The 14,353-nt window shown below is 37.7% G+C and overlaps 1 protein-coding gene across 4 annotated transcripts in view; it reads right to left on the reverse strand.

Moving 5' to 3' along the window:
- Positions 1 to 2,692: 2,692 nt before the first annotated feature.
- Positions 2,693 to 14,353, reverse strand: part of AFF4 (ALF transcription elongation factor 4) — a 78,810-nt gene continuing 67,149 nt past the window's right edge. For all 4 annotated transcript variants that reach the window (XM_050962547.1, XM_050962546.1, XM_050962548.1 and 1 more), the window contains 6 exons: positions 13,835 to 13,971; positions 13,354 to 13,425; positions 11,446 to 11,539; positions 10,190 to 10,233; positions 8,898 to 9,118; positions 2,693 to 8,270 (listed from right to left, as the gene is read on the reverse strand). In XM_050962547.1, coding sequence (XP_050818504.1) covers positions 8,152 to 8,270; positions 8,898 to 9,118; positions 10,190 to 10,233; positions 11,446 to 11,539; positions 13,354 to 13,425; positions 13,835 to 13,971 — 687 coding nt within the window. In that variant the 3' untranslated portion in view covers positions 2,693 to 8,151. The remainder of the gene's footprint in view (positions 8,271 to 8,897; positions 9,119 to 10,189; positions 10,234 to 11,445; positions 11,540 to 13,353; positions 13,426 to 13,834; positions 13,972 to 14,353) is intronic.

Here is a 14,353-nt window from a genome sequence, read left to right on the forward strand (position 1 = left end):
CATTAAACCCAAGCTCACAATAACTGGCAGGAAGCTACTGTTCCCTTCATGGCAATTGTATTTCAATTTTGTTTCAGATACACTGTGCTTCCTTACATCGTCCAAGCTCTCACCTAACAAGGCAAAGGAGGATGACACCTTTCTGGAGAGGGATTTCCCTCAGACCCATAGGAGCCATATGCAGGGATGATAATGAATGTGTCTCTAGGCTATGCAGGTAACTACTCATTCCCACATGAGTAAGGGAAGGATAGAGGCACAGGAATGTTCCACACCACAGTATGCAGAAGAAATTTTCATGATACTGGAGATGAAATTTATTCTGTATAGAAAGAATAGCTGCAGCAAGGATTAGAACAATAGATTCAGCCATTATTCAAAATTAATTTTCTCAGTGCAAACTGCATGCAGAACAGTTCCTAGGAGTCCTATATTAGGAGCACTGGCAATTTTTTTTTTTTTTTTTTTTTTGCTCTGTGCTACAAAGATTGCATCTTTTCTAATAAAGAAGTTGGAATTTAGAAGCTTGGAGTGTTGTTCTAGCAGTGCTGGGCCCAGGATGTTAGAGAGACAAGGGAGGGTGAGGTAATATCTTTTATTGGACCAATCTCTGACAGTAAAAGACAAGCTTTTGAGCTACACAGCACTCTTCTTCAGGAGGGGAAAGGTACTCTGTGGCGCAGCTAAATACAAGGTTGAACAGATTGTTAACATGAATAGTTAACACATTCTAAGGGACCATTCTTGCAGGACAGACTTGAGTGATGACTGCTTTTTAGCTTTAAAATCAATCCCCCTTCGAGCAGGTGGTGTCATTAAAAAGCAGCATCTCTCAATAAAGGATGGACACATTTTTATTTAGGTGAGACTGATAAGGAGCTTAGAAGTCTGAATGTGAATTAGTCCATATTACTAGACACAAACAGAACGGGGTTCTCTCTGCTACCCTCCCTTTCTCAGTTCCTCCAACTACATCTAAACAAAGACACCAAAAATAAAATTACTACTAAATAACTGAAGACTGACTCATACAGGAGAGCCCAGGCTGGTGGTAATATGCCCAGCACCCTACACCCCCAATCTAGGAAGAGATAGGTATAGTGCTGAGGCAGTGCACACTGCATTCACAATGGAAAGTGAATAGAAGAGGTACCTTTAGTAGATAATAGAAGTCAAATTGTTATTTTAGATGCATTTGTGAGAGGTTGTTTTAGACTACTGTTTAACCAAGCTGGTGTGTTGCCCCTCAGCCTTTCAGAGTTGCAAGAGCAGGTACAGAAAGATGCATATAGAAGGAAAAAGGGATTTCCACTATGCAGTAAGGCATTCAGCATTGTTCTCAGGGGTGTAGTGAAAGGACAGGCAGGTGTTCTTGAGCCAGCGTGCCCAGCAATAAAGCACACTCACCAAGCAAGGCAAACGAAACCTTGTGCATTTCAGCTACAGAAGAACTGGTTTCAGGTCATCACATTTTACAATAAATTTTTGAAAGAGCACCACCCTAGAAATCAAACAATCCCTCCCTGCCAACGTGAGTCATTGATAGCATCATTTTTCCCTAAAAAGTGCTTTCAGGATGTGCTGAAGTAAGATTTGAGAACTATTTACAACAGATTTACTTTAAATTCTAGTTAGAGGGAGCTGAACCAAAATGAACAATCCTATGTGCATGTGTACACTGGACTGAGACCTACATAACTATGTCAGCCCAGGCCTTTAATGATTGATACCATGTCTTTTTTTGCAGGAAGAATCACTGTTCCATAAGAATTTCCCGTGCATGATCTATCACTAAGGAGAAGAAAATACTGTTACCTCTTACAATGTTCAACCTTATATATAAAATATTTATTAACTACTCTTAAGTTAGGACACTTTGAATTATGCAATTGCATATATTTAATATTTTTCAGACAAATGTGTAGTATGAAATGATGTAGGGTGTTTCATGAAAGCTGAAAGCATGCACTGGTCTAGACTGCACCTTCTGATGACAAGCTCAATAAAAGACCTTGCATCTCAGGTTTTTTTTTTTTAATTGTTCACATTATATGGCTTTCTATATGTGAAACAATGATTTGTATTTAGCAAATAGACTTGCTCTGGCTTGTGTCCAATGAACAAAGTCACAGTGGGGGAGTGCAATCTGGGGAGGCACTCCCGAAAGAGTGTGTATTTGCAGCAGGACTATAGACATTCTACCCTTTGGCCGGGTGAGTGCATAAACCAATCATCTGTCCTCCCACTGATACCAGCCAGCAGTTCTCGGGCAAGCAGCCCTTCTGAGAAAGGGAACAGAGTGAGCAGTCTTATTAAACAAGAGCCCCAAAATAGCAAATTCCTTCAATATTCCAGTGTTTTCAATGGTATTTGGAAGAAACAAATCTATTGCTGCCAAACTGCTCAAACTCAAGGAAGAACAAGTTTAACTTAATAACTATTTCAGGTTTGATCAGCTTAATTAAGTATTTCTGGGACCATCACCTTCGCATGCTGATCAACAGGGCTAAAAGAAACAAACAATCAAGTGAAATATCAAAATAAGTCTAGGTGCCACCTGCATAACAGATACTCTTCTCCCTTGTCGTGCATGGCACAGTTAGATACTGAGAGGGCACGAGGACCCAAAAGAACTGAGTTGGAAGATGGACCACCACTGAGGAGGAACCCTACACAAGATACAAGCACGCGGTTTATAAAGTTTGATACAGAAAATCTATTTGATATTTATTAAACTTAGTTTCTCCAGTTACAGTTTTGCATTTGTACAAAGCATTTTAATGACACAGTAGTTAAAAAGATCTTTACAAATTGAAATGTGATACCCTTTTCTCCAAATATTTTAATTGCCATAAATTTGTTTAAAAATACACATTAAACGCATGTTTCAGACACTAAACTTTCTATAATCTCAATACCACAAAATACATAGAATATACTATACAGATGTGGAAAAATCTAGTTAGTATATAATACTTTGCTCACCATTAACAGCTTTATTACGTGAAATGCACATACTGACTTAGAAATCATAATTTTGAGCCTCAAAGTACCCTTTGAAATTTCAAATGTATTGCAACAAATAAAATCACAGTTTTTTTATGTTTTTGTAAGTTTTGGTTGAAGACCGATGCCTAGAAACAAAATGTAAAACATGGACTTGTCATGTACAAAGCATAGGATAGAGACATCCCGTCATTAACAGTACCTTTCTGCATGATTAACAAGGGCTTTGAAGTGATAGGTTAAAAGTTACCTTCCCCTGCCCTACCCAACCCTCCTCAAAAGAAAACACAACCCTTCTTCACCAAATAATAATAAATTTCAAATAAGATAAAGGATCTTTAATAAATATATAAGCACTTTATCCTCCATGTACAACATTTCTTCAAATCATTTAAAAGGGGGCACAAAATACAAACATCAGTAACTGTGCTTAAAAAAAAGTCATGTCTGGTCCTTGTAGTTGAACTTTCAGATATTTAATGCCAATGCAGCCAACAAATACGGGCTACAATTCTTGCGTACATAACTGCATGATTTCCTAAGGTTGTATCTAAAATATTAAAGACGGGGAACATTTCATTCCAATTTGCCAGTATGGACTCCATTAATAAATACGGAGTTACATCTATTGGAATGGATGCATTTCTGTTAAGTTTCCAGATGGAATTAAAGCAGGTAAAAAAAGTTTACATGAGGATAGCCTATATAAACTATCCTGAAGCAGCACTTCAAACTGCTCAACATAGTATCAGAGGGGTAGCCGTGTTAGTCTAGATCTGTAAAAGCAGCAAAGAGTCCTGTGGCACCTTATAGGCTAACAGATGTTTTGGAGCATGAGCTTTCGTGGGTGAATACCCACTTCATCAGATGCATCTGACGAAGTGGGTATTCACCCACGAAAGCTCATGCTCCAAAACGTCTGTTAGCCTATAAGGTGCCACAGGACTCTTTGTTGCTCAACATAGTGTATTCAATTTAATCTCAGCTGAATATTGGAATAGAGAAAGAGCTAATGCTGTCATTCTCAAAGACTGTTCTATGAATTGGCCAGGCTCGTTGCTCTAGCATCCTCACAATGAGACAAGAATATAGTTTTATTTGTATAGCTACCCCTGCTCTTTCCTCTTAACACTGCTATGTTTAAATGGCATCACAGACAAAACTCCTTCAAAAATAATGCGATTTGACAACATGATACTTCATGTACTTCCATCAATCAGTCCTCTTAGAACAGTCTGTGTTTGTCTAACAGAATTGGCTAGCAAAAGCTTTGGCTACTCTTTATTTAAAGATATCTAAGATTAGCTTTGTTGTTGGAAATATACAGCTTTCCATAATACTGATTCACTAGACCTAAAGTAATTCAATCCTCAACCTAAATATTTATGAAATATTTGTTAGGGCGCTAACCAATGATTTGGAAGTTACTTGCTCCCCAATGGGTAAATTAATTCAAACTTGACTTGCTCAGGCCCTTTTGTAACTGTTTTAATATAAACACTACAATGACAGTAAATTTTTCTGCTAGGTAAACAAAATATTAAATAAAGCAAAGGTAGTCTCTTTTCTACTAGTTTGGCAAACTACACAGTTGCATGCCTAAAGATTTATTTCACTTGCCCCAGGCAAGTACAAAATTATATTCATAAAGTACTGACTCTATATGTTGGGGTCATTCATAAATACATTTTAGAGTGTCTTTTTTTTTTTTTTTTTAATCACAGCAATCAAGCCTCAGCAATCTAAAAGAATATACATTGCACTCCTGTATAATATCAAGATTCCTCACCAGTAAACTGAGTGCTGAATCACCATCTTAATAAATAATATATCAATATAATCAGTTGCACTATAATCTAAAAACAAGTATAACATACTTTGGACAGACTGAGGTCTACACACACACACACACACACACACACACACACACAAAATACAAATTGCATACTGCCGTCAAAAGACAAAGAGCCATCCAATGTGCTCTGTTTTACGGTTAATATTCCAAATCAAAATAACTCATGGGCTATTTTTTTCCGGTGTCCTGAAGGCTCATTTATAAATTATAAATGATGCAACTTGTCATTTCGGAACCTGAAAATTTGACAGCAAATTCAAAATAATGTTCATGTCTGAGCAAGCCTAGTCTGATTAGTAAACCTTTTTTTATTTTAAAAAAAGGTTCACCACTGGGGGGGGGAAGGAAGAATGTGGAGGGATGAATAAAAACTACAACACTGATATGTGTTAAAAATATAATCACACAGGGAACCCTTAGTACCAGGAGTTAAGGATTCCCTCATGGTAAGACACTAGTGCAACTTGTATTAGCACTCAAATGACATGTATTTCCCACATTGCGTTTAAAGGTTAAAAAAGGACAGGTTTTGTTAGCTTGCATTTTGGCAGAGAGATGATGCTTATGAACTGTTTTCACTTTGTTTTAACTACTCTATCAGGCAAAATAAAATTCTCTCTCTCTGAAGCAATGGGTAAATCTCAAGTTAGATATGCTTTTGGAATTGTCAAACTGAGTTTAATCCATTTGAAATGGCCTAAGTTGAGGGAGGAGTGAGTTTGTTTTTAACAAGACCATTGCATATATGTGTCTTACATAGATAAAAACCTGGGACAATATTCCAGAAGGATTTCACCAGAATGTATACTATTGAGGCAGGACTCTGTCAGTTCAGGTCCCCATTTTGAGAGACTGTAAACAGTCTTCTAGATTTTTTAGACAAACATTTAGAATCCATTGGTCTGAAACTGAGGGATACACTAAACTGGTCTCTTGAAAAATGTACCACCCAACGATACTGGTGAGATTCTAGTTAAGAAAAAAAAACAATATTCCCATACAGCAATGGTAACGGTGCACATAACGGAGCAAGCTAGAAACAGCCATGCTGGCTACCGCAGCCCTATACAAAAAAATAAAATACAAACAATGCAGCTTCTATGAAGGTATTTTTATATAGCATCAAAAGTGTGCTAGGCACTTTAGAGTATTAAAGGAAAAATAGTTGACAGTGTCCCATTAACCAAGATACAGAGTTCGACAGTAGAGAAAGTTCCATCTCTAACACCAAACACAGAGAAACTAACTTACATAGTGATTCAAATAAAAAAGGTTATCAAACAGACCTGAATGTAGGCTGAAGTATAATGGGGAAAGTTAGAGGTTGACTAACTGTCTCTATTTGCATGTAGCAAACTTTTCTGGAAGTACAAATAATGTTGGAACACAAAGGAAGCTCTATGAATATGCAGCTACAGTTTAGTGAAGTTACTAACTTGCAAAACTTCTTAACTCTTAAAGCCCATAGGACATACTGCAGTACTAAATAGCGTAGAATTCTATTCCTTCTTTTGAGGTTGCCACCATTTTGGCACTTAACTACAATGACACACAAATTTAGTGCAATAATTTTCCTGAACATGCACATTCACATCTGGTACAGGATAAGGGGGGGCAATGGGAGATAAAAACAAAGCAGCATTCCACAATACCACTCTAATGGGTTCAGAGTTTGACTCTTTAAAAGGAGACCACTGTAACAGGAAGTCAGTTTCTATGACACACTCTAGAACTGATGAAAAAGAAATGGAATTTTACCAAAAGTACTGCAGAAGACCAACTCCATACAGTATACATGGTCCTGCTGTAAAACTTCATCTTGTAAACAGTTCATAAATTCTTCATCTAAAAGTAAGGCATAAGGCACACCAGACATGATAGGGGCACTAAGCAATATTGAAAGGAATATAATTTTTAACCTTTTACTCAGATAATAACCTTATGTGGAAAGGTACTTTGGATTACAACTTCTTAAAAGCAGCCACTTGGAACTCAATGCAGGATTCTTGTTGCACCAACATACTTCTAAAGTGAATATTCTGCTCCCCTAAAACATCTAACATTAACAGGGGCCTCTATTAACATGGGGGTAAACAGACGTTTTAAATAAATTCTATATCAGAACAGTTTCACAATATCACTGTGAAAGATGTGCTCTGCACCCCACAATGGCCATTATCACGTGATAGTGTCCATCAATTAGCAGACCCAAAAGGAAAAGATAATCTTAGATCGCTTTTTATGATTTTTGGTTTCCCAGTCAATGGAAATGATACAAACAGCTCTAATAGGAATTATTTATCTGTTCTTTCAACTGTTAAGTTGGCTGTTTCAGTAAGGGTCAAATAATGACAAACAAGGAGACAAAACCTATTTTAAATGGAGAGATTAAAAAAGCACAAGATTGTCCATTTATGAAACGTTTCCAGTATGCACCTATCAGAGACTGAAGCTCATTCTCACACCACTTCCATATTGCATTAAACGCAAGTTTACTGTAATGTTTTGTGTTTGCTATAGTGTTAACCAAGTTTTCTGAAATTGTCTTGAAAAAAAAACACCCAAGTTAGACATAACTAAATCTCTTTCCATATACATCTCTTATATTTTCATTTAAATGAAATATCTTATTGTGTAGAAGAATATCTCTGGAACTTTTCTTAAAATTTAGTACAAATTCTGTAATAATAAAACTGTACTTATTTAAGATTTGAGTCATAGGCATTAGGCATGAAAAACTTGGTGTCCCTACACTTTAGAACCTATCAACCCTTATTTTGTTTTACAAGCTCTACCACCACAAGACATTACAGAGTAACAAGCTCACGCAGTACTTAAATAAAGTGTCTACATTTAATCTCTGCTAAGTACTTGATAGGGTAAGTTTATAGGAAGAAATACCTAAGTCTTAAAAGAGCCCATAACTGGGCTTCATAAAAATTTTTAAAAAACAAATGAAAATAAATAGGATTTAAAACTGATTAATTATGTATTATTGACTGGAATTCCAATCCCACTACAGAGCAGAGAAGCCATATCTTAATATGTAGCCGATTTTAAAATATTTAAATAACTTAAAAATGAGAATACTGAAGAAGTCCATTAACATGATGTGGTTTGGGGTTAAACACACAGAAGAAGATGGGAGACGTGAAAGCATTCCTTGCTTTTAGTGTCAACTAAGCAATGTGTTATGGCAGTCTTCCTTATTGACATGACACAGTGTTGTGGAGAAAATCAGAGGCAGCAAGAAAAGTGTGTTCTACTTTTGATTCCTTCAGTTCAAGATATCACTTAGCATCCAGACGCAACCAATGTAATCCCTGTCGGGTGTAACGCACTAGGTCTGTCATGATGCTTGAATTAAAGATCAGAGGACCCATAACTTTATCCAGTTCAGCAAAGAACTCTAGAATGACACAAGAAAACAAAAAAACTCTTTACATACACTCTCACATTGACTTCCCTTTGTAGAATGTGGTGCTAAAGAGGAATTCACCTATGACATACTAACAAATACTACACATCTCTCACAGATGACACCAGAGGAGAGAGAGAAGAGGTGGAAGGAGGTGAAAATGGTACAGGGATAAAAGACTATTTCCAATAGAAACCTAAACATTTTTGCAATAAAATGATTGATAGGAACAGGTGGAAAAGGGTTTGCACTGAAGTTTAACTCTCAGAAGTGGTGAGTTCCCGCTCAAAGAAATTTGCATACTTAAATAAATTTTTAGAAATGGAAATCTGAGTCCATCATTGCAAACTATAAGTTATATCAAGTCCCCAAAATTATATCTGGCTATATATTGCTAGTGTGGGGCTTATTTATTCATTCAGAATCAAGATCATAGGAGAAGTCTGAGATATTACTGAAATTCTAATGCAATAATTATCCGTCTTTCCATACAGCAAAACAACTGACAAAACATACCTGGTGTACTATTAGTGGATTCTCTCAATGTGAAAGATCTATTAGCATTTATGGCACAATTCAACACATTTGATTTTACAATCAGATTCTGCCAAGTCTTACCTCTTTGCTCTTTAGAAAGTTGTTCAGCTTGGTCCCAAATTTCAGTGGCATAGAGAAAGTTGGATGTAACCTGGACATAGCTGGCTGCCATCTGGTGGATTCTCTGTGGAATAGTCACAGAAGAACTGCTCCCTGAAGGGTTGGTTGCCCCCGAAGAGTAATTCCCTGAATTTCCTGGAGACAGCTTCGGAGAGACCGGAGATGGCATACCAACAGGTTTGCTAGTTTAAAAAAAGCATGATTTTTAAAATACAAAATGTGTGTGTATTCTGACACATCAAGCTGCATAATTTATTCATCTGGAATTATAATAGTTTGTACTTCTATAGGGCCCTTCCATATTGGGATCTCTCTTTACTTACATTTGAGTAAAGAAACCAAGAAGTTTAAGTGACTTGCCCAAGGTCATATGAAGTATGCGTCAGACCTGGGAACAGCATCAAGGCTTCAAGTTCTGTGGTTTAACCTTATGACCAAATTTCCTCACCATTTTTATAGAGGAATGTTTAATAAATTTAAATTTTAAGGAACTTAAAAGAAACCTCTGTACAAAATCAGAACCATATAAAAGGGCTATATTGCCATACATGTTGAAATTTCTCAACCTATTAAATTTGAAAATCTAAGTTTTAGTAGGTTACTTCAGATGTATATGTTCTCTGACTATACAGAACAGATAAATACATCAAAATACTATTCTGAGGGTTTAAACAGTACAAGTAAATTGCTCCCTATGTTCTCCTATGGAGTGATGTTTTGAATATATTGTTTCAAGCTCAAATGGTTCCAGGCATTTAAGGAAGTCTATTGTCCTCTTAATACTGGGACGGAAGGAAGGGGTGTATCTGAAAAGAACCCACTGAAATTAGAGTTGTGTATTAATTCCACACAGGAGGGCATAATTCCTTACTGCAGTAGAGATCTATTTAAAATCATGCTTGGAGTGCTTTCAAGGACAGCAGTATTTTAAAATATTTATCTGAACAATTAAATGAACACATTTAACAGTTCATCTGACACACAGCTGAAGCCTGGATCCTTGCAACAGTACAATTGGCTAATGAGACTTCAGATAAAATTATATAACATGAGTAAACAGTGACTTTATAAACCTTACATAGATACCTTATTATACATAAATTAAGATATAGGAAATATCTAGCTAGTTTAATAATCATTGAATTCAGCTCCTGCAGATTATTTTATTCCATTCCCTCTCCCCCACAAGATTTAAAAATGTCTAAATCAAGAAGGCAAAGTGGTTAAAATGTACAAGTTATGAAGCTGCTTACCTTCCCATGCCAGGTGACGGTGCTTGAGAGTTATTATAGGAATTCTGTTTGGGGAAAAATAAGTTTGTGGGGTGATTTCCAAGGGTATGTTAATTGCTTATTAAAACAGGTTTTACAAATGGATACATTTCTTTGTGATAACCAAAAGTCTGAACCAGTATGGGAGAATCAAAGCACTTTAAATTTGGACAAAATATCCCATTTTACTGCTGACAAACTAAGGCACCAAGAATTTACGTGATCTGTCTATGGTACATAGCAAGCCAGCAAAATAACTGGGATTAGAACTCAGGTCTCCTAACTTAATTCCTTCCACTGACCACTAGACTCTATTGCCTCTGGTGGCAAGTTTCATATTTTTTCCAATCTTCTCCTTCTAACAGCAATGTGAAAGCTGTTAACACTGGCACTGAGCAATTAGACTTTCCTCAAAAGCTACAAATTATATTAGCATGCTCTTCTCCTCTATTTAAAGCTAGGATTTCCAAAGAAGACTACAAGCTTCCAAATAAGATGCCTAATTCCTATTGGCTCCTTGGAAAATCCCAGCCTAAATTCAGATTAAGCAAGCTCACCCAAGTTTTAAACATCCTGACTGAGTACCTCATCTGAAACAACTTAGATTCAAATAAGTGAGTAAAAGGAAGATTTTTTTTTTTCAGCCTCTGGTAGTAGATTTAAACCAGATCAGATTTAAAACAGATTTTTACTGAAAATTCTAGAAAGTCTCATGGGAGTATATGAGAGTTCAGGCAAGCTGGCTAAGAGCACTGCCTTTGGAACTTTGGTAAAGCTGTTAGATGAGCTAAAATTTATTTATTCAGACACCAACTTCTGCAAACGGACAGCTGTAGTCATAAAATGTACCACTAGAAACAGAATTCCCTTAAGATCACACATGAAAGTGAAGGTTCAACTTTGTAATGTCTGTAGCCAGGAGGAGGTACTTTTTATCCTCTCTGAAATCTGCTGAATTGTTTATTCTTTAAAGCAGACAAAAGCTAGCTGAAATTATTATAAATGGAAAAGTACTATGCAAAGACCAGTAGGGTTATGACAACATTGTGGTCATGCTGCAGTAACAAAAAAATAGAGTTCTAAAACATTGAACATGAGTTTACTTTAAGAGCCACATTTTCAGATGGGGCATATCAAAGTACACATGTTAGAGAAATCAGGAGAGTACCTTGGAATTTCCTTTTTCTTTTTTTTTTTTTTTTTTTAAAAGGACTCTCAGTAATATAGGAACTTTTTACCTTTAGATGTTCTGTCAGTGTTTTAGAGTATTTCAATGCACTCTCCTTCTTCAGCTTGAAAAGCCTTAGATATAACAGGGACTGGCACCGAAGACTAGGCAAAGAAAAATGGCAACACATTTATAATGAGTGTGTGCTTACAAGGGTCAATAATGCAGTCAACAGCTAGCAGCTGTGTGTTTTTCAACATATTCTCTGAGGTATGGAGTTGTAGTTTTGCCATCAATAGTAACAATGTTTCATTTGTCTGAGAAACTAAAGATAGTCTAAGCTTGAGCACCAGACTTTAGATACACGATCTTCATTGTCTTTACTTACATAACCAGAGTCCTGCTCACTAAGTTGAGACTACAACCCTAAATCCTCTCCTAGACTAGCAAATAAATGAAAGAAATTAAAAAATAAATGACGCCCATTACACCAGGATGTGCTGATACAACATGCAGAGTCTGACATCACATTCCTCCCCCCGCCACCCCCCCCCAACACCAAACTGATTCCTGTCCCCTCTGTACTCAGCAGCCTGAAGAATTTGGAGTGTTAGCAAGGTGATTCTTTGACATATACCCCAAGCTGACTAATCAGTAGGTGGACACGATGGGAAGATGTTTGGGCTCCCCTAGTCTTCTGCTGCTGCTTCTTTCAACCCTAAGGGTCAGAGTACAGTTCAATGTCAGAGCCACCTTTGCAAGGCAGAGGCTCAAATCTGTGCTATAGCACCTCTATCTTTTAAGCAATAAATGTTGATATTCTTGTTTCCAGAAGAATCAGTAAATTTAATGCAATCACTATGCTTTATGGAATATTTAGCTTCTCAGAACAGAGATACAATGGTAGAGAAATATACATTTAACTTGACAGCAACACTGTCTATTTCTCATAATAGGAAAATTCCACATCCGCATACGCGTGAGCATGAAAGCAGAGCTACAGACACACTGATGCTGCAGCTTTAGTAACGTAGTCTAACCCAGGAGCCACAGTTGGGAGCAGGGCTGTGGCTCCCGGGGACACGGGCAGCGGTAAGGGGACCGAGGCTGGGACTTAAGCCGCAGCTGGGCCAGGAGCGGAGCTGGCACAGAGCTGGGCAGCACTCCCTCCCAGGCCCCTGCTGGGACTGGCCTGGACCCCACTGTACCACCCCAAGCTTTCCTCCATGCCCTGCTAGGAGAGTGCACCCAACAGTTTGGGGACTACTGCCATAGATGGACCAGACATCACAAGGAAATCAGACTCCTATCAAAAGCATTAGCTGACTGCTCACCTTTCACTAAGTTTATAAGTGAGAAACAAGAACAGATTCTTGGCACTATTCATACCACTTCAGTCCTAAAACTAAAAGTAAACATTTTTTTTTTTTTGGTCTTAAATGCCTCCTTTTTATTCCCTCAATATTCAAATACACAGGAACGTTAACAACAGATATGAAAGGGAGACGCTATGCTGGATCTAACTACCTAAGGCAGTGTTCCCCAAACTTTTTACCTTGTGCCTTCCCTTACCCCATCTGCATGCCCTCAGCCCCTGAAGCCGAAGCCAGGAGTGAGGCTCCGGCTCTGAGAGCCAGGTAGGGACATGGACAGGGTAAAGGGGCCACGGCTGGGGGCGGAGGTGGGAGTGGAGCCTCGGCCAGGCTTTGTGGCCAGACGCTGAGGCCAGCAGCAGAGCTGGGTGGTGCTCCCTCCCCACCTCAAGTGGGGGCTGTCCTGGGCCCCAGCTGCACCCCTCAGAAGGTGCCCCCACTCCCCCCCATTCTAAGGTTCAATGAAAACTTCAAATATCTTGGAGTACTGAATTTACAATTCAGTTAAAAAAGCATCAGTTAAAAATACCACTCTGCGTAACCTTTGGACATGGTGCACTCACTAACTTGACTCAAGATGTTTTCTTAAACCAAAATGTACGTACCAAAGCACTGCTAGCCTTTTATCTGCAGCTGTAGCATCTGGTGCCAAATAATTTTTCAGCTTCATAGTGTATCTGCAAACAAAGACATCAAGTAAATGACAAATAAAATAACACATGATGTTGTCATTTCTCATTCAATATTCTTTTAAGAAAACTATTAAGGCTTAGTTCCAACTGCCTCACATTTTACCAGAGATCCAAAGATGATTTACTCAAAAAAGTGTGGATGAGGAAAGTTTTGGAATGTTTTTTGTTTTTATATTACAATTTGCACTAACATTAAGACCCTTAGATGAAAGGATTTAAAGTCCTTTTACAAAACAACAACATGAAGCCTCAAAATATGGATAAGGTGGGTAAATTTTTACAGATGAGCAAATGCAAGTATTGGTGGCAAAATCAAGGATAGAATCTGGTCACTTGCTCCCAGTTCCCAGGGTCTGACCACTAGGCTCCACTTTACTTGCTTTATAAAGCTTACTTGATTAATTCCACAGTTTCTGAATACATAGGGAACGGGGACTTGGATTCCTGAGCATTTTTCTCCAATGCATTCCCACATTCGATGAAAGACACTACAGCATCAAGATAGAAAACAGCTTTCTCAAACCTGTCAGACTGAAGAGAATGAAACGTTAAAAACAAAAAGAATTGGGAGAGAATTACAGTACTAGAGAAGAGTATAGGTTCAGAAGAGTTAAACCAACCTAACATTATGTGCAACCACCAGATAGATGTTTTGGGTTCTACTGTTGTACAGACAAAACTACACCGGATCTTTTCAGGGGGCAAGACAAAGACGCCACATTTATTATGATAACAATTTGATTTATGAACAATAACTAATATCTTAATCCTTACACACACACAGACACAATGCCTAATACCTACACACACACACACACTCAGATGTTCTGCAGCTGCTGCATAGTTACCAGTCCTGAAGACAGCTTAAGTTCATGGCTTGATTTTGCAGCTTGGGTTCGTAGCTTGTGGCAGT

Source organism: Gopherus flavomarginatus, chromosome 7 (assembly GCF_025201925.1).
Source record: "Gopherus flavomarginatus isolate rGopFla2 chromosome 7, rGopFla2.mat.asm, whole genome shotgun sequence".
Classification (NCBI taxonomy): Eukaryota; Metazoa; Chordata; order Testudines; family Testudinidae; genus Gopherus; species Gopherus flavomarginatus.